This window comes from Miniopterus schreibersii (genome assembly GCF_964146895.1).
Source record: "Miniopterus schreibersii genome assembly, chromosome: 4".
NCBI lineage: Eukaryota > Metazoa > Chordata > Mammalia > Chiroptera > Miniopteridae > Miniopterus > Miniopterus schreibersii.
In genome coordinates, this window is record NC_138105.1 from 18,368,077 (window position 1) to 18,389,058 (window position 20,982).

At 33.3% G+C, this 20,982-nt stretch overlaps 1 protein-coding gene across 20 annotated transcripts in view; it reads right to left on the minus strand.

Moving 5' to 3' along the window:
* The window catches only part of LOC308556839 (ankyrin repeat and KH domain-containing protein 1), a gene marked incomplete at its 3' end in the record, with an annotated part of 119,112 nt that overhangs the window by 40,057 nt on the left and 58,073 nt on the right, over positions 1-20,982 (minus strand). For 13 of the 20 annotated variants that reach the window (XM_081136497.1, XM_081136501.1, XM_081136500.1 and 10 more), the window contains exons 11-15: positions 17,137-17,193; positions 7,467-7,554; positions 5,050-5,177; positions 4,710-4,853; positions 3,683-3,785 (exon numbers count right to left, since the gene is read on the minus strand). In XM_081136497.1, coding sequence (XP_080992623.1) covers positions 3,683-3,785; positions 4,710-4,853; positions 5,050-5,177; positions 7,467-7,554; positions 17,137-17,193 — 520 coding nt within the window. Of the gene's footprint in view, positions 1-3,682; positions 3,786-4,709; positions 4,854-5,049; positions 5,178-7,466; positions 7,555-17,119; positions 17,194-20,982 lie in introns of those variants that run through there. The other 7 variants (XM_081136510.1, XM_081136503.1, XM_081136502.1 and 4 more) reach the window with 2 other exon arrangements.

Genomic DNA, 20,982 nt, shown 5'->3' on the forward strand with positions numbered 1-20,982 from the left:
ACCTTACATTTATATTTCTGTTTTCAATCTTTTCCCTGCCATTCTAGAATACTACTTCTTGATTAATTTTTAAAAAACATCCTTCTTTAATCACAATGTCTCCCTTCTTAAAAATTCTTAATAATTTTCTCTTGCATTCAGAATGATCTATCTTCTGAGCCTGGTATTCATTAGTTTATTCAACAAATATTGGAACATCTAGTACAAGCAAGGCAAGTAGACCATACAAAGATAAACAACATAAACCCTGCCCTTGAGGAGCTTACAGTCTAAAAGAGGAGATAAAAGTGTACAAGTCCAAATATAAGGATAAATCCAAGGGTTGGCAGGCATGGAATGGGGATTATAATATAGGAACCCTCATGCATTGCTGGTGGGAGTGTAAGCTGCTCTAGCCATTCTAGAGGTGAATTTGTAGTACTGTCAGATAAACATCATGCATTCCTATAACAGGCAATTCTGCTCCTAGGTTTATCCCAAAGAAATTCTCACACAGATCCAAAAGGGGAGTGTATCAGGATTCTCATCACAGCATTGTCTGTGGTGGAGAGAAATGAGAGGCAACTGGGTACCCATAACTGGGAGAAAGGTTAGGTGAAAACTGGAAGATACAGAGGGTGAAGCACTGTGCTGCAGGCAGAAACAACGTAGAGGTAGACACATATAGATCTTTAAAACAGTATTGAGTGAAAAAAGTAAAAAACAAAATGGGATTACATCCCAATACCATTTATGTAAATTAAAGATACCCATAAAGTAGTAAACATATTATTTTAACTTGTAAGAACAAAGGAACCTGCACAGCAAATAAAACAGAACGATTGCTCACAGGGTGAGTAGGGCAATGGGAAAAGGGATAAAAGGGAGTAAGTAAAACAAGGGCCACAATGTCAAAACACCAGGAATTGAGTAAGATTAACTCAACCTTCTAGCTTGAGGTCCAAAAGGGAGGGGCAGAGGTAGGAGTGACCAGAGTCAGAAAGAAGATCCAGTAAAGTGCTGTGGAAGTTGAGAGCAAAGAAATTACTCTCAAGAGGGCTTGAGGTGCACACAAAAGATGTATGTTTTGTTTTATCCTGACATCATTTAAATGCTTTGTAACATTAAATTCTAAGCTGTAAACCTGCACAGGATAATTGAGTCCTCTCAGAATATCTGTAGAACCAGTTACAACAAATAAGATTCAACAAATGACTTCAATCAACAAATTTATTTTAAAAATTGCTTTTGAAAGGCATGAGGTTGATATTACTTATATATCCTTTCCCATCTGAATATTCACAACTATACATAATAAAGCTAAATAATACTGGAAAACTGAGCGTACAACTCGCACCTAGTTTCACGTTTTGTTTATAGAGGTGATTCTGAGGTCTGTCAGATGCCACCTAGAATTGCAAATCCTTGAAAATCAACAACAGATAAGTGAGATTAGTTGCCTAAATCAGGAGATTATAGTCAAGATGGATGGAGCCTAGACAAATGGTACAAATGGGTCATGAAAGAAAAGAATATGTGAGTAGAATATATATATATAGAGAGAGAGAGAGAGAGAGAGAGATATTTATCTCTCTCTCTATATATATATCTGTAACACCTGGGTAAGATTTAAGGATATGAATATATTTTAAAAGGATGCAAGTATGAATAATAAAAAAGATTTATTTAAAACAGACAGGAGTAAAATGTTATAGAACTTGAAAAGATGATTGCTAGAAGAGGAAAATAAGAGTCTTAGAGAATAAGAACCCTTCTTTATCCCTAATCACATATGCAACACAGATGTAATATATACCCTTAGGAAAACAAAAGGGTCAAACATCAATTTCATCACTAAAGGAACTTCTCTAGAGACATAAATGAGAAGTATTAAAGCGAAAAAGCCACCTTAAGGAGGAAAATATAATAATATATCTTTAATAATTTAAGATATGTTTTTCTATCCTGTTAATTCAGTGTTTACTTTTATATCAACTGATTTCTCCTATTTCATAGTGATATAACATACTACGATGCACATGATTTATCCTAACATTACATCTTAACACAATGCATTATCACAGTTTGATTCTGCATAAATAAATATTAGGTTGTCAATGCCACTTGGCAGCTAGCAACAGCAAGTGCCCAAGTGTCTAGATATGTGTTAACATTTTTCTTTCCCTAATAATTTAGAAAAATGAAAGATTCCTTAAAAGGTTAGTTCATTTTTACATTATTCAGTAAGTAATAAAACATCAAAGTGAAGAAGATCAATTGATACTCCATATAAGAAGGTATCTTAGTAAGCAAAAATATGATTACTCACTTGAGTACAATTTAAAAAATCACTACCCAAACATTTCAGTTTACTTACATATTAAATCTAAACTTAAAATGTTTTACTTCCTCTCTACAAATACTTGTCATTCCTAGCTTATTCCTTGGTTATTTTGTGGTCTGTGTTAATAATATATATATTTTAAAGATTTCTTATTTAGTACTGAATTTCCCTAGCCAAAGTCAGTACAGTCCTCTATAGGATTTAGTCACATAAGAAACAACAAAAACAGGCATTTAGGTTTCAGTATTTTACTAAAGGCTGTCAGCTAGTTATGATGTTCAGATTCCTTAGCAAGTACACGCTTAATTTGCTTTTTACTTGTTAAGATTAAAAATGGCAGCTTTCATTTTCTGAAAAGTTTGAATAAGCTGTGTGTCCAATGGAAAGCTGCTATAATTAACATAAGTCAGAGAGACTACAGACATTTTATCTCTAAAATTAATAGTTTAGAAATGAAGTAATCCTTGATGAAGGCTCTCAATACTCTAAATTACTAAAACTGACATAATTTGAAAGAAGTTTCTGTTTGCTGCTATAAAAATTACCTCTAACAAACTTTTCTTGAAGCACAGTATTAAAGATACTAAAACATGCTAACCTACCTCACCTGTGATTTCAAAAATCTAGGACCTGATTATCATATACCGAATGAAATATGCACATAAATTTGTTTTTATGTAATTTTTAATACCTTACAAAGTACCTATTTTCTTATATCAGAGAACTAAGATTTGAACTATATATGATTATCAAGTCAAGGTACTTTTTATATCTACAAATGAAAAGATAGCAGAAAGATATCAGAGATCATAAACTTGGGTCCTTTAAATAGTGTATACTCCTTAATCTTCACTTGGATATTATTTACACACTTTTTGGTAGTTATTTGTCAAAGTCCACATATTAACAGATGTTAACCCACTATATTTTGCATTATGTGAAACTAAATTTAGTAATTCTTAAACTTCTCACTCACTGAACTGAATCATTGTTACTAAGACTTAACTAGACAACAAATACACATTTTCATTCCTCATATTATACTACTGTTTGGCTAAAAAATTGTCAAATGAAAAGTGAATATCTGATAAATTTTTGCTACTTCAATTTAATCAAGAACTTGGTTTGCTTCTTCTTAAGTATTTTCACCTGTGCCAGATAAAACCTACACCTAGCAATATGTTAAGAAAATAAGAAGTTATTTTTCCTAGTACTTACACTTAATCTATTTTAAATAGTCTATAAGACTATTAGCATTTTAAGAATTACCTACCTCAATTCATCATGGGATACATATTTATGAATTCATTAATTACATAATAAAATACCCATTTTAAGAAAATAATTTAAAAAACTAACCTTTTTGTACTCCTAAAAGGGCAGGGGAGTTCTCCTGTGAAGTTCTGTCAGGCTCTTGGGGAGGTACAACCATGGCGAGTGTATGCATTGGTACACGTGGAACCTAAAAAGTCAACTCAGAAAAAAATAATTTCAGACCAAAGAATAAAACAAAGACCCACAAATTAAACAGATATCCTGTTGCAGGTTTTCTTCATACTACCAAATTCACTTTTTTGTTTCTTAAAAATTAAAACAAAAACAAAAACACCAAAAAAACTTCGCTAAGGGATAATTTCTGAGAATATTGATTGGACAAACTCAGGCAATCTACAAGTAAATGATTTAAGCTAAATGGAATTATTACTCTCTTGCTAAGAAGAAAGCCTTGCTGGTTCCAGTTATAGCTAGGAGTACAATTCACATATTCACTCGCCAATTTACCCATGTTCAAATTCCACATGGGTCACAAGAAAGAAAAATTCTGCATATTTCCGGAATTGAGGTATTTTAGCAGCTCTCAGGATAATTTTGTAGACAAGAACTTAAGATTTCACTAAATTCTGTATGCTTAGTATACTCTCTATGTTCTCTCCATATTTTTAGATAGGTTTAAAAGTTAACTTAATAAACTTTTGGTGCATATATCCTGGCTAACTATACTTTGCTGGTTGGCAAAGTAGTTATCTCTAGGATAAATACTTTTGGGAGATATTAAGGGACAAGTCTTTTCTTGGTTCAAAATTATGCTTAATACATTCATTAGAAGACAACCCTAAAGACCTCATTGTGGTAAGATGACAACTTGGAATATTTATATTTATATTTGGTAGTAAGTGTTCTTTAAAAACACTATTTTTAGTAAGTAAGATTTTAAAGTGTCCCATGTACTTTCGAAGAAAATAAACCTTAAGAACTTAGGATCATGTTTATCTCAATATGTAACAGAAAAAAGAAACAAACTAATTTTGCTTAAAACAAATTTTAAACCAAAATTCCCAATTTGTAAGAATAGTTATATTTACAAATAAGCTCTGTTTTACTTTACCTGAGATTGATCTTGAGAAGGTGGAGTGAGTAGAGATACATCTGTAGTAGGAACTGACAGAACGTTGTTTGGATAATCCAATAGATAAGAAACAACATTAGTATGGCCACCTTTTGCAGCTTCGATGAGCATTGTTGAGCCATCCTGAGAAAAATTGACACCATAATTAATTATTTGTAAATTTCTTCTCATATGATTACTATACACATTTAGTTTCTTAGCAACTCATATGAAATCAAAACTCATTAAGCAGTAATGAATATTAAGCATTAAGAGCAATATGTATTTTAATAACAATATATATATTATTTATTTGTTCACTTATTTTTAAGTAGAATACCTTGAGTCGATGAGTAGGGTCAGCCCCATGAGCCAAGAGTAGTTCAACAACTGCCAGGTGACCTCCTGCACATGCCAGCGACACCACTGTATGGTCATTATTGGCTGTAGCCCGATTCACATTGGCACCTTCAAAGAGAAATAAATAGCAATCTTAGCCAAAGTTGGAAATCAAGCCAGTTCACAGACAATATCATTTTAAAGATTTTTTTGAACTAGAATACAGATATAAGAAAAGCACATCAATCAATATTGTATAGTTTGAAAAATTTTCACAAAGTGAACACACCTGTGTCACCAGCACCCAGATTAAGAAATAGAACATTACCCACATACCAGAAGTTCCACCTTGTGCCCCTTTCAGTCAGTACCCACCCCTCCAATGGTAACTACTATTCTGACTTCCAAACTGGTTTTAGTTTTTGAACTTTATATGAATGAAGTCATACAATGTACTCTTTTGTTTGTGTCTGGCTTCTTTCACTCAATATAATATTTGTGAGATTCATCCACATTGTTGCACGTAGTTGTAGTTCGTTCACTCAATATCACTTTTAAAATGGAAAATCTAGAAGACTAAGATTAATAAATATATATGGGTTAACATAAGCATCAAATAATACCATTTTATGTAACTTTCAAAATGTTTCAAAGACATTTTTGATCTATTTCCAGAACAAGGCGCAATATAGCCAGGTCTCAAAGTAGAGAAAACAGATTTTTATAAACCATATTTAAGAGAAATGTAATTCTTCATACTGTGTATTTTAAGAGTCAGAGGATGTGGATATGAAGACAAGATTATCCAAATATGTTATCTGAAAGGCTATTTAGTAAATTGCTCAATAGCTTTGTACAATATGACTTGAAGCAAACCTAAAGGCAAAATCTTTTCTTAGCTTCTTTTTGAAAAATTATTTTTGGCCCCTGGAAAAAAGAGCTGGTTTTTAGTTCAACTACCTTTTACATACCCCAAAGGGCTAAACTAGATACTTAAGACTATAGCAATATTCATTCTTCCCTCTTCCTTAATTCCAAACTTACTTCACGAGGAGAAAACTAAACCTATGGGTGAAACTATTATTAATTTATTTAATTTTCAGAAATATCCAGCTGAACCTAATCCTTGGGAAAGTCAAGGCACATCAATGAGCATCCTTACTTTAGCAATGTGAGATAATATTTAAAGTTGCTAATAATAAATTTAGATGGTAGGACTGTTGAGCAGTTACTACAGCCTAGAAAGGCTACAATCAATGTGTTCCTACTCCTAACAAGCCTGGTTATATGCTTGGCAGGGTAGTTGTTGGTATGAAAGGAGCATAAGAGAACTTCAAAGGTTATCCATCTATTTATTACTTATGTGTGGGTGAGGTAAATAATTTTTACAGAATATATTATAACATTATATAAAGATAGGCCTTAGTCCTGGCCAAATAGCTCAGCTGGGTAGAGCGTCGTCCCAGTATGCCAAGGTTCTGGGTTCAATCCCCAGTCAAAGAATCAACCAATGAATGCATAAATGAGTGGAACAACAAATTGATGTTTCTCTCTCTCCCTCTCTAAAGCAAAACTGTGATATGAAAAAAAATAAACATTTTATTTAATTAAAGAAATATTTCATATTTAAAATGATAAAATATTATACTGCATTCTTAATGGCACAAAATGTCAGCATTTTATTGGAATAGATATAAAATTTTTATTTTAATAATATGACATCACCTGAGTGGACCTTCCTTGCATTTTACCATCCTATCCTAGAATTTTTCATCAGACACCAGAACTTCTAATACTATAATACGCAAAGTTAGACTAAACCAAATGAAATGGCTGATATTATACACCATTTTTGACGTATAAAATGACAATTTTATATGGTTCAGCCTAACATGAGTTCAGCAGCATTTCATTTTTCTATTGTAAACAGTACTGAACTACCTCATCTATCATTTGAACTTCTTTGCCTAAATATAATCAAATAAATATGTAATATAATAATAATAACCTTTGCATACTTGATTAATTCATCTGTCCCATAAACAATAGTAGCAGACTTTCTCCCTTCTACCTCCCCTTCCCCATTTCCAGCAGAACTGTCTTATAATCATTAAGTGCTGAACAATATTCTATCTACTAAATATACCCAGACATTTACAACTGGCTTTTCCAACTTTTAAGAGTAACCATCTGCTATTCGGTTGATAAAAACTTCAAACTCAGAACTAATAAAGAAAGATACCAGTAACTACCTCACAAACTCTATGATTACTAAATAAAATATAGCAACAAAAGACTAGAATATAGCACTTATGGTGCAGGCAAAGTAGCTTTAACATAAATTGTAACAGTTTAGGATCCCCCCCCACCCCCCAGAAATTGTAGCCTCTTAGAAACGATCATTTGTACTCTCTTTACCTTTGCTAATAAGAAACTGCACAGTGCACAAATGACCAGCTCTGGCAGCTTTCATCAAAGGTGTTCTTCCACCTTCAGATTCATGTTCCTATTAAAGAAACAAAAATAATCCATCAGAAACAATTCATTAAGCATCTATTTTAAATAGTACCAAGACATAGGCATAATGAAGATTTAATACTTATTCCATGTAGTCACTTATACAATCTACCTCAATTCCTTTAAAATATAGGATTAATTTCAGTCCACACTAGAAGGTTGTAACCTTTTAAGGTCAAGTTCAGTTTTGCATACCAAACAATAACCATTAAAGATAATATTTCTGTTTAGTTTGAGCTCCAGAGAAATTGCTGCATTTTCCTCCTAAAATTAAAAAGATATTTTCCTAACTATTCATCTGAACTGTGAAAAAGGAACTTTAGTATTGTGAGGTGATTAGGAGGACCTTGATCTTATATCAGAAGCCGTTAAGAATTCTATCATAGGATAGAAACCAATCCCTGAAGAAAAACACTATGGAATTTCAGGTGTAAAGGGGAAAGGAAAACAAAAAATATACCAAAGAGCAGATATTTCTTAGAGTAGAAATTAAATGTCTGAATATCAAAGGCAAAAGACACAATTTTATAATAGCATAAAGACTGTTATTCTTCCTAGGAAGTTTGCCAACAAGAGGAATGAATAATTAAACAGCTTCCAACCATCCTAATATCAAATGTCACTAAAGGAATAATACTTGTAGGGTAAGTAGCACTGTCTGTTGGGAGAACAGGGAACTCTTTCTTATGCATCCACCTAAATGATAAAATGTAGCTGACACTCTGGCCAGCACGGTTCTGTGGTTAGAGCATCGGCCCTCTAACCGCAATGAAGGGTCTCACAATGGAGGGTCTCGGGCTCAATTCCTGGTCAAGGGCACATACTTGAGTTACAGGTTTGATTCTGGCACAGGTCAGGGTGCGCGTGGGAGGCAACCAATCAGTGTCTCTCTCTCATATCAATGTTTGTTTGTTTTTCTCTCTCTCTCTCTCCACCTCCCCCTTTCCTTCCACTGTCTCTTAAACAATCAATGGAAAAAATATCCTCGGGTAAGGATTAACAACAAAAATGTAGCTGATAACATCGCTTCTATGAAAAGTTCTCTCACCTATCTACTCACTATGTATGCAAACAGTAATTTCTGTTGATCTGGTCTTCTTTTGTAACTAAGAAATACTTGATAAAGAACAGTGATTAAGTCAGCTCTATTCTAATTAACTGAGAACCCTTTAGCTACCACAGAGTCAATTTAAAAGTTGTGTGCTCTGCCAAAAGGATGCAACTTAATCTATTTACACAACTGTATCTGATCTACAACTCAGGCAAACTAACCATGGAAAATAAAAGTAGATTGTCAACCCAATGGAAACGTTAAACTGGCCTGCAGTGATAGGAACTGCCCTCTAAAAGACATATAAAAAAATCTTGGTGGTGTAGAATCTTTCAACCTCCTATAAAAATCAGTTTATGCTTTGACTTTTGTTATGCATAGGGTGGTACAAAAGTAGATTTACAGTTTTTAGTATGAGAAACAGTTTATTCTTGTATTATTATTATTATTTACTAATTACTGTATTATTTTCCATAAGAACTGTAAACCTGCTTTTATCCCACCCTGTATATTGATTAGACAACAACTTTTATTAACTCTAAGGTACGGAAGAATGAATAACTATAGATAATGCCAAAATAATTTCGCTTTAGAATGGGTTTTGAACCTAAAGTCAAATGTAGGTAAATATGATTCTGGCAACTTCAAACAAAACAGAATATACATGGTGAAGATCTTACTCAGAAAGACCTAGAAAGTTGTTTGTCCAGTTTTTCATCTGACTTATTTCTGAAATATCATTACAACTAACAACACACTGGAAATAAACTACTCCTTTAGCAACTTATTTCCCCTCTTGCCTCAGGGCCTTTCTGCTCAACTGTTCTCTCTTCTCAGTAATACTTGCCTATTAGCTCTTTTTCATCTTTCCTATTGTGTAATTTCCTCAAGGAAGGAATACTTCCCTGAAATTCTTGACTAGATCACTCTTTTTATTAATGACTTACAGCTCTATGAACCGCTCCTTCAAAAGTTCCAATTATATATTAGTTTGTCTAACTATTTGGCTAACATGTCTCAGCCACTAAAATGTAGGATCCATGAGAACAGCAATTGCATCCATTCTTGCTTACCATTATAAACCCAACATCTAAAACAATGAAGGGCCTGAACACTGTTTACCAAGAAGAAACTTAAGCATAACTGACCTCTTAAATCTTCCCTTTCATAGTACTGAGGTTTGAAGTTTTAATTTTCTACTAAGTAAATAAGAGAAAGAAAAATTAATTTAACAGGGAATTAAGAGTAGTAGCTAAACTTAGAGTAAGATATTCATTATCTGCATTATCTACATTATTACTAAAGCATGGGTGGGCAATACTAAAGTCACTTTTCAGTTTTCTTTCTTTCTTATCACTCTAACATCTGGCAGTGACATCCATCACTAGATCACATAAAGACAAAAGATTTTGCCTGGCTTTAAAATAAACTTTTAAAGTAACTGTTGGTTCTGCATAGTTAAAATATTACCATAGTTGATAAGAGATAATAAATCAGAAAGTACTGTCCCAAGATCAAATCAAATTTCAAAATTCAATATACTAATAAAATTTCTGAAATGAACAGCATGAAAAGCTGCCTATTTTGTTTTCCTTCCTATAAATATACATTCATTATTTTGGCTTTGAAAAATATAATTATGTTTGAGAAAGTGGCTGGTAAAACAATGCTACAACTTTATAATGTATTTATAATACTTCATGTCCTAAAATTAATAATGTATATCCCACATGTATCATTTGTACCAAAATATCTGACCGCCAAATCCTTTTAAAATAGGAGCCAAATTTGTATATATTACTTATGAATGTTGGATTAGTACAACCAATATTTGTTCAAGATCAATAAAATTTCAGGATATACATTATGATTTTCCTTTATGAACACAGAAAATTATTTTCTAAGGCTATAAACTAACATATCGTGCAGTCATGTTTTCTGTTCTTGGGAACAGCTAGAATAGTATAGGGATTATCTACTCCTTGAACATTTGATAAAACTCACCTACAAATCCATCTGGGCCTCTTACCTTCATTGGATGGCTGATTTTAAACTACTGATTTAATTTGTAATACGGTTATTGTTCTTTTGAGGGTTCCAATTCTTTTTTTTTTTTTTTTAATCCTCACCCAAGGATATTTTTTCCATTTATTTTTAGAGAGTGGAGGGGTAAGAGAGAGGGAGAGAAACATCAATGTGAGACCCATGGATTAGTTGCCTCTCACACAGGCCCCAACCAGGGCCTGAGAAAGAATCTGCAAGCCAGGTACATGTCCCTGACCGGAAATCAAATCTGGGACCCTTTGGTGTGCTGGCTGACACTAACCACTGAGTCGCACTGGCCAGGTGGAGGGTTCCTGTTCTTGAGTCAATTTTGAACATTTATATATTTATTAAAAAAATCAGTATTAATTTCATCTAAATATTCAAATTTATTGCTTGTTCATATGATTGCCCTGCAAATTTTACAGATCTCTACCTTATCGAATAGTTCTAACTCCCTTTAAGTGTCTATGATTTACCTATGCCTTTCTTCATTTTGAAGAGTCTGGATTATTTGATCTATTTCAGGAGTTTTTAAAAATCACCTTTTAATTTTGCTTTCACACCTATTTTTTCCTTTTTATCCTTATTTTTATGCTATTGCTTTCTAGTCTAGTAACTTTTGCTTTTATTTTTATTTCCTTCTTTGCTGTTATTTTTCAGCTTAATTTACTCTCATTACGTATATACACATATAAAATTTTCCTTCTTTGGATCACTTTAGTTGTATCCTCTCATCCAAGTTTTGATGTGTAGTTTTTGTGATAATTTCTACTTTGTAATTTTTACTATGATTGCCTCTTTAACCTATGAATTATGTAAAAGTATTTTTCATTTCCTAGATGTATAGGATTTTTAAAAAGTGTTTTATTGTTGATTTGTAATTTTAAAGCAACAGAGATGAGAGAATGTAGTCCATATGATTAACTAATTTGTTTTAATGACTTTATATGGCCTAAAACATGAACAATTTTCATACATGTTCCACGTACTGGAAAAGTACATGCAGCCTACTTATTTATAAGAGCAAACTTGATTTTTCTATTCTTAACAATCGTTTTATGTTTAATCTATCAGTTTCAAAGAATGTAGATCAAATTTTCTTATAATTTTCTATTTTATCTGGAGGGTAGAATATTAATTATCAACTAGCGATTGTTTTATCAGTTGGAGGAGCATTTATCTATCTCTAAAATGCTTTTGGACTAAAAATGCCAATGTGTCTGATATTAATATTCCCTTACATAATTTTTCTATCACTTTTTCAACCTTCCCCTGTCATTTTGCTTTAGGTGTGTCTCCTAAAAAGACTTTTCTAAATTTTGATTCTGAATCTAATTCGAGTCTCTGCCCTTTAACAATTGAGCTCAATAGGTTTATATATGTTCTGATTACTGATATATTTTTCTTAAAATAAAAATTAAGGTTCTTTAGTGTCTGATCTGTCTCTCCTGAACAACACATTGCCTCTAGAATGGCTTTTAACCTTTTAACACATCCTTTTGAATTTCACGCTATTGCTGTCTAGAATTTTACTACTACTTTGGTTCTAAACATAAAATCTTAGGTTTTAGGCCCTGGCCAGGTGGCTCTGTTGTTAGAGCATCGCTCAGTATACCAAAAGGCTGCAGGTTCGAATCCTGATCAGGGTACACACCTAGGTTGTGGGTTTGATCCCTGGTTGGGGCGTGTATGGGAGGTGCCTAATCGATGTTTCTCTTTTTCTCTCTCGCCCTTCCTCTTTCTCTAAAATCAATAAACATACCCGGCTGTTGTGGCTCAGTGTTTGAGCGTGGACCCAAGAGGTCACAGGGTTTGATTTCCAGTCAGGGCACATGCCCCAGTTTCCCGCTGGATCCCCACGAGGGGGCATGCAGGAGGCAGCCAATCAATGATGAAGGATCTCTCTATTTCTCTCTCTTCCTCTCTCAAATAAATAAAACAAAACAAACAAACAAAAACAAACCAATAAAATCAATAAAGATATCCTTGGGTTAGGATAAAAAAAGTAGCGTTTATTCTAAAAATTTTATATTTATAATAGTTTTACCAATTTTTTTGCTTATCATAGCTTCTTGCATCCCAGGCCTTCCTCCAGAGTCCATTTTTCTCCTTATTGATGTACACAACTTTTAGTAGTTTTTTTAGCACGGGTCTTAGGTGGTAAGCTCTTTTATTCTTTGTATATCTGAAAATATGCTGTTTTTCCTTCTCTGGAATGGTAGCTGAGTACAAAATTCTACATTTTATTATTTTGAGGATATTCACCACTACCATCTTCTGTAATTATTATTTTAGACAGTAATCATTGCTTTATTAAGGCTCAGAGTAGCCCGCCACACTTCACTTTTGGGCGACACTGAAGGCGGAGGCTTTTGGAGATCCTGAGCCAGTCTATTGTGTTCCAAGCGCATCCACACTGAAGGATGGGAGCGGTGTATACAGATAACTTGGAGAACCTCAGCAGGGTGGGGCTGGCTCTAGTAGGCCCTGAGCTCTGACAGGGTGGTTGGCCGGGTGTGATTATTATTGTTGATGAGAATCTGCTGTCAAAAATTTTATTATGCTCCTTTGTAAGTTATGCATTTTTTTCCTCCAGTAGATTTTAAGATATTTTTCTTTATCCTTAAAATTCTAGTTTCATTTGTTCGGCTTAGTGATTAATTTTTCAATCAAGGATTCATATCTGGCTTAAATTCTAGAAAATTCTACATCATTTGTTCAAAATTGCCTTTGCTTCTATTTCTAACCTCTCCTTTAGGAACTCCAAACAGATGTATGGTGGAGCTTCTCTATCTATCTATCATCTATCTATCTATCATCTATCTATCTATCTATCTATCTATCTATCTATCTATCTATCTATCTATCTATCTATCTATCATCATCTCTCTCTATCATCTCTCTATCATCTATCATCTCTCTATCATCTATCTATCTATCTATCTATCTATCTATCTATCTATCTATCTATCTATCTATCTATCATCTATCTATCTATCTATCTATCTATCTATCTATCTATCCATCCATCCATCCATCCATCCATCCATCCATCCATCCATCATCTATCTATCTCTCCCCTTTCAATTTCTCTTCATATTTGTGCTATATTGTATTATGTCTTGTTTTATGATCTGATTCACTAATTCTTTATTCAACTGTATTCAAATAGTGTTTATTCTATATATTGAGATTTTATTTTCACAATTTCCTCCTCAAAGTTTAAATTTCCTTTATTTGATATCCACCTGTTTTTAATTCATAATTAATTATCTTTTGTTTTATTGTCTCACAACTATCGGTCATAGTTTAAAAGAAGCATGTTTAAAATTTTCAAGATGAGTCTATTATTTCAATTTCCTTGGGCATAAAGTCTATTTGCTGATTTTGGTGTATTTTGCATTTTGACTACATCTCTTGACATAAATTTGGACTTGAACTTTATAATTTTTTTATTTGAATAAGCTCATTTTGCATGAGTTGTACTTTTATTTCCATCTACAAACTTATCCCTTCTAATCAGATGGTTTGTTTGACAGTTGCTTCAGTCTGGCCCTTTAGGTCCATTCCAAAAGATCTTTTATTGGTAACTTAAGTTTCTGGTCCCACAAAATTCTTCAGTTCTGCTTGCTAAATCAAAGAATGGTGCGTTCCAGGTTTTAGTTACTGCTCTCTTTGCTTCTCCTCTCTACCAAGAACAATTAAATTAATTTCCAACTGCAACTGTGAAAGCTGCTTGGAGCTTTTTTCCATCTTGGTTCACAGGTAGGACAATAACGGCCCAGTTCCTTGCTTCATTCAAGTATACTAGATCTATTGCTTTGTTCCATGTGAGATGTGTTTGGTCCCTATATCCCCATAGAAGTTAAAATTCTAGTCCCACTGCCCATGTTTTTAAACCTAAATTCTTCAACTGTGGATCAATAATCCATTTCTAGTCCACAAGTTCTTTTATTTTGTTTCTGGGTATAGCTACATATTTTTTAGTTTAGTTTGTTTTTCTCCCATATTTTATTTAATATGTCTATGTGCTTGAAATGATACAGGGCAGAGAGATTTCAAAAAGGTAAGTGGACTTTACCTTCATGACTGGAAGTCATTTGTACTTATGTTTATTTTATCTTACTATTTTATTTTATTTATTTTTATTGACTTCAGAGAAAGGAAGGGAGAGGAAGAAAAAGAGATAGAAACATCAATGATGAGACAGGGTCATTGACTGGATGACTCTCCTGCATGACCCCAACTGGGGATCAAGCCCACACCCCGGACTTGTTCCCTGACCGGGAATCAAACTGTGATCTCCTGGATCATAGGTCAATGCTCAACTTCTGAGCCAAGCCGGCCAGGCTGTACTTATGTTTATACAACCTTGACATAGACAAAAAGAACTCACTGAACATACAACAACCTAGAAAATAAAATTTGGCCTTTAAAAAAAAACACATTAGAAATTTTGTGTATTTCACAGATAGTTTTAGATCAAGAAAAAAATTGGTAAGGTTTCTAGGTTTGAGTAGTAAAATTAAACAATATGTCTATATGTTACTCCTTAATAAAAACTAACATTTAAAAAGTGGGAGGTCATATTTAAAGTTTATTAAGGTAAGCTAATCACTAACAATTGAAATATACTGATAAGTGGATAATTAGAGCTCATAAGCACCCTAAAAACTAATCCATGTAAAATATACTACAAAGTTCTAGCTCTGATAAATAAGCATCATGGGGAAAAATGCAAATTTTTCTCTTAGGTTTTATTTATTTTTATTAAATTTGTTGGGGTGACATTTGGTCTTAGATTACAAAATTCAATTTTACATTAAGTTAATTTTCTTCAAAATAAGTTGATTTCCTCTAAAATCATAGTCATGGGCACCCAAAGCATATATTTAAGGATTTTAACTATATCACAGAGGTAGAGTTTTCTTGGAGTTGAAGGAGAAACTTGTCTATGGGGGAAGGACCAGAATCACAGGAGAGGGGAGGTAGACTGTTTTATACTACATACGTACTATGTACTAGAGGATTCTGATACTCTCCCCCACCAGGGTATGTTCTTCCAACCCACCACTGTATATTCATGATTACCTTAGTGATCTATTGTTACTGATGAGATTCATATCCCTTGGGAGAACTGAGATGGAAAAGAGATTAAGAGGTACTGTTCTAGGGTTTTTTGTTTAGCTTAGTTTCTAAAAATCACAAGTAATAAAGAAAAACCAAACTTCTTCAGTTGAGATGAAGGAAGAATGATCAATTATAAAGCAAAGATGGAAAAAGAACAGAACTCTACAGTGATGCACAATAATCTTTACAGACTCCAGCAATGTCTCAAAAGGATGGAACATGGAGGACTTGTCATGAGAATCTCCTGAAATATTAGTTAAAATGCAGGCTCCCATTTCAAATCTGCTGAATCTGAACCTCTAAGAGTGGGGTTGCAAACCTCACTTTTAAAAAGTATCCTACGTTTTGAGACTTACAGAGAGAGAGAGAGAGAGAGAGATTTATAAGTACATTTCCTTGAACAAAGCCAAGGAGAAAGAGATACCTTATCTGAAGTAACACTCAGCTTTACACTCTAGATAGGAGCCTGAGATATTCCACAAACTTAGTAAAAGTTCACATATTTTGTGAAATAAATTAATTTACTTTGTTCAAATTAGAATATAACAACTTCTTATTCAACAAGCCATTAATGAAGACATTTAATAAGCATTAAAAGAGTGAGTTGACACTGAAAAATTCATCTTAGATGGACTAAGTTAATTGTGATCAATCACAATTTATTCATAATTTAAATTAAGCAGTGCTCCTGAGTTTAAACAAATCTCTCTGTATTACAATGGATATTAACTTTCCTTGACTTTTAAAACCATCAGGCACAAATTCCACACTTTTTTTCCCCCCAAAAGAAAAGAAATGTTTGCCTATGAATAAGTATTCACCTTCTTAAAAATCCATTTCAGAATGAGATAATAGGAGACAATTTAAGAAAATTTTCAATTTATATAAATTAGGGCATGAATAATACAGTAAATAATGGAACTATTTTTTTGTTTATGTGGGGATTATATTTTAAAAGTTCAATATATCACCCTAAATCTAAGTTTCAGATTTTCAATGAACAAAGTTGAATGCAAAGGACTTTATTATAATTGAGACTTTTTCTCTGGGTATCCTAATTTCCCTAATAATGGAGAAAACAAAACTACCTGAGTAAGAATATCTATTTTCCCCTGTGAGGCTCTTCAGGAGTGCCACATAAAAAGAATACTAAGGAAGCAAGTTACTAGTAATGTAAACCTCTCTTTATTTAAACTTCATAATCTTTTTAATTGAAGAGGCTTTCCTGTGTCGCCCACCAGGGTCCTGGAACTTCTTGGCTGGAATTCAGAGATCCAGAGTTCTGGTTACCTACAACATCTATTCTTTATGTAGCAGCTTACAAGCATCAAAGGCCACCCTCACCTGATGCTTGGCCGGATCTATGCCCTCCAAAATAGTCTTCATGTCCTCCTGCTTGTCCTGTGAAAGGAAAAAGAAGAACTCACGGATCTTATTCCAGAAATGAAAATCACATTTGGCCATGAAGACCTTGTGACTGACTGGTACTTCAGAGGCTGGGCTTTGTTAAACTCAGGATCTTCAACTAATCTCAGGAGCAGAGCATGGTTTTTTAAAGGGTGTGATAGTGTGGTTCTCTACCAATAAAACTTCAATATAAAGCTTAATATATGCAGATATAATTCTGCTGAGTTATTTGAATTCATGCCTTTGTCTCCAAATAGCTAAAGCCACAGAATCAAGAACAATATCTTTTAACACTAACCAAAGAAAATAATTAAAATATTTGGGGATATCATAAGTTGGGAGAAAAAGTAAGAAAAATATTGTAAGATAATCACATAGTTACGTAGTGCCCCTCCCACCCCATTATAAATGCACTTAGATGCTCACACTTTCAACTAAAGTAGAAATCTTCAAAGAATTTGAGAGGTAGAATATCTGTAGTTTCTCTAGATCTAGACTCCTGACAGAGAGAGTACTTGAAGGTGAGACAGGGATATAACTGAGGAAACAGTAATAAGCTTTGCAGTCACTAACCAGAGTCAATTAAGTTTCCAAAAAAAAGAAATGTAGCCTAGAGCAGGCTTCACTCTAAGTTACTTCTACCTGCTACCTGGGAGATGTGCTGACCTTAAGGGGATGCATGCTCCTATGGTAGAGATTTGGTGAGAAAGTAAGGTGAGACAACTACATTTGTTAAGGCTCACTTCCTCTCCCTGCCCCACCCCTATATGATTTTCAACAAATGGCAAGCCCCATTCAAATATGAATAATAAGCACATAGTATCCAACACAGAACCTATTAAGAAGTTCCTACAAAAATGGAAACAATAAAATTTAAGTTAAATATTACCCTACACTTTCAAATAAATTAAAGAGAACATAAATTCTTTAAAAAGCTGAACGAAGTGATGTAACAGCAAGAAGAGACTTAAAAGTGAGTTGGAAGAGCAGAAGAAACTAAGTAATAATGAAACCATGAAAACCACACTAGAAACAAGTATAGAGAAAAAATAGTGATATGGAAGAAGAGAGTAAGAAAAAAACAACGCAGAGGAAAAGGAGAAAGAAACGAAAAGAATTAACACACTACAAATAAGGGAGATCCAATATATGTATAATAAATATCCCAGACGAAAACAGACTAGAAAAAGAAGTATTTGATATAACAGAAGAAAACTAAAGGAGGAGGGGCAGGAAGAGGAGGAGGAGGCTGAGGAGGGAGAATGGGAAGGAGGAGGGAACAGCAATAGCAAAAATCTTCAGTTAAAAAGCACTTACTGCTTTCCAGGGAAAACTAATATGGAATAATAAACACCAAGACACATCTTGGTGAAATCACAGAGGTTTAAATATAAGGAAAGAATCTTAAAATAATCCAGGCAAAAATAGGAAATTACGTACATATAATGGGGAATATTTTAGCAGGGGGCAACTTTCAGTACCACAAGATAGTAGAATAGAGGGCTTAGAATTTTGAGGGGGGTAAAAAACATGTGATTCATTAATTTTATATACGGTGATACTCGTTTATAAATACAACATACAGTAGTCTCAAAAATGCAAGCACTTTTTTTTTTCAGGAGAGGAGAGTAAATCCAAATCAAAATACCAATATTAGCCAGCTAAAAGATGAGTCAAGTTGAGGTGCTCAGGGATTAAGAAGCTACATAATATGAAAGACTAGTAAAATAAACACTGAATCCACATAAATGTATGATTAAAGTTAAACAACTAAGAGAAACGGGGTTATAAAACAGAATGTAAATGTTAGATAGCCATAGTAATGTAAAAATATAGTAACTCCTGAAAATCCTATAGTGGAAGATACATTTAATCTCCTCTTTCAGAATGAAGTCAATAGATACTGTCTGAATATTTGTTTGTTTAAAAAATAAATTTGTTCTTTAAAGAAATTAACAAAATATTTCAAAATTTGCATTTGTAAATGATGTCTGAATATTCTTACAGAAAGTAACTTTATACCTGGGTTTTATATAGTTCACCAAAGCTTTGGGAGCAATTAATGAGCAGCTCATAAGGCCACATGGAACACAGGAAGACTTTTTAGTTAAAACAAACATGGGGTCTATTATCAAAGATTAGAAAAACCATCGAGAAAGAAAAAAGAAAGAAAAGAAGATCTAACTCATGTTAATGAGAATGTGGGAAATCAGGAAGTCTCAACTGTTAATGGAAGTATAGACTGGGTCTGCATTTTTTACCAATTTGGCAGCAGCTATCAAAATTTTAGATGTGGGCCCTTTGAAAATCAGAATTTCACTTCTAGGAATTTATCCCTATAGATACATTCACAAAAGTAGAAAAGATATGTAAATGTGCTTAACAATATTTAGTGCAACACCATTTGTAATATTTAAACCCAATAACCTAGATGTTTATGAATAAATAAACTAGTTAAGAAATAAGTAACTGTGAAAAGGAATGAGAAGTCCATAGGAACTGACACAGAAAAATATTAATAAGGAAAAAGCTGCAAGAAAGTGTATGTAGTAACAAATCCACTCATATAAAAAAAGACATATAGCCTGGCCGGTGTGGCTCACTGGTTGAGTGTCAACCCATGAACCAAGAGGTCACTGTTACTGGTTCAATTCCTGGTCAAGGCACATGCCGGGGTTTCGGGCTCGCTCCTCCCAGTAGGGGTAGTGTAGGAGGCAGCTGATCAATGATTTTTCTCTCTCATTGATGTTTCTATCTCTCTTACTTTCTCCCTTTCTCTCTCTCTAAAAATCAATAAAAACATTTTTAAAAAAGGAAAATCATAAGAAAATATACATTTACAATACTTATTAAAAAAATTAAAGACATAGAGCCCACACACACAGAATATACATATACTTGGGTGTATAGAAAAGTCCAAAAGGACACACAACATATTGCTTATATTAAAAAAAGACATACAATCTTAGGAAAGGGGACCTGGTCCACATTTATATTTCATAAGATTTAATATAGATAAACTGATCCTTCAAATTTTTTTCTTAGTTTTAAGGGAAGTCCGTATCAAATCTCATTTTAAGAAAATAAGTTCCAGGAGTAAGAACCAGAGGGTGCTAATGCTCCCAATAGCTCAATTATTCTAGGAAAATGCCCCCCCAAAAGTTCATTTGGCTGGTAGAATACAGACCAAAGAGAGCAGCAAGGATCAGCGAGCTTACTCGCTGATGTGATGTATTCAAAGGGCCCAACTTCCTGAGTGCAAAAGTGTTTCAATCTTTAGTGAAACGTTAAAAATAAATTCTTAAAAGCTATAATCGATGCAACAGAGAAAATCAGTAATAATAAAAACCAAAATTCTATTTCAGTAAGAAATTATATGAAGAATTAAATGTTGGTAAGAATGTTTCTTTCAATATATGTGACTTTAATCATACATACATAAAAGATCTCTGGAAGGATCCAAGAAATGAACAACACTGATTGCCAAGAGAGACAGAAACCGGGTAGCCCTGAAACATTTTTATACTTTGTGCATTATGAACCATGTAAAGGTATTACCTACTTAAAAATTTTAAAAACATATATTTTTTCAAGTAATTTAAGGTTTTGTTAAACAAAAATTTAGCCACAACAATGAGGAAAATAACCAATTGACAGAGACCAACTATTATTCAATACAGCAAAGACTCCAAAATTAGTAACACTGTATGCCTACCATACTTCTTTAAGTTGGTTCTATTTATTTTCTCTGATCCCATTTCATCTAAAGCAGATAAATTTTGA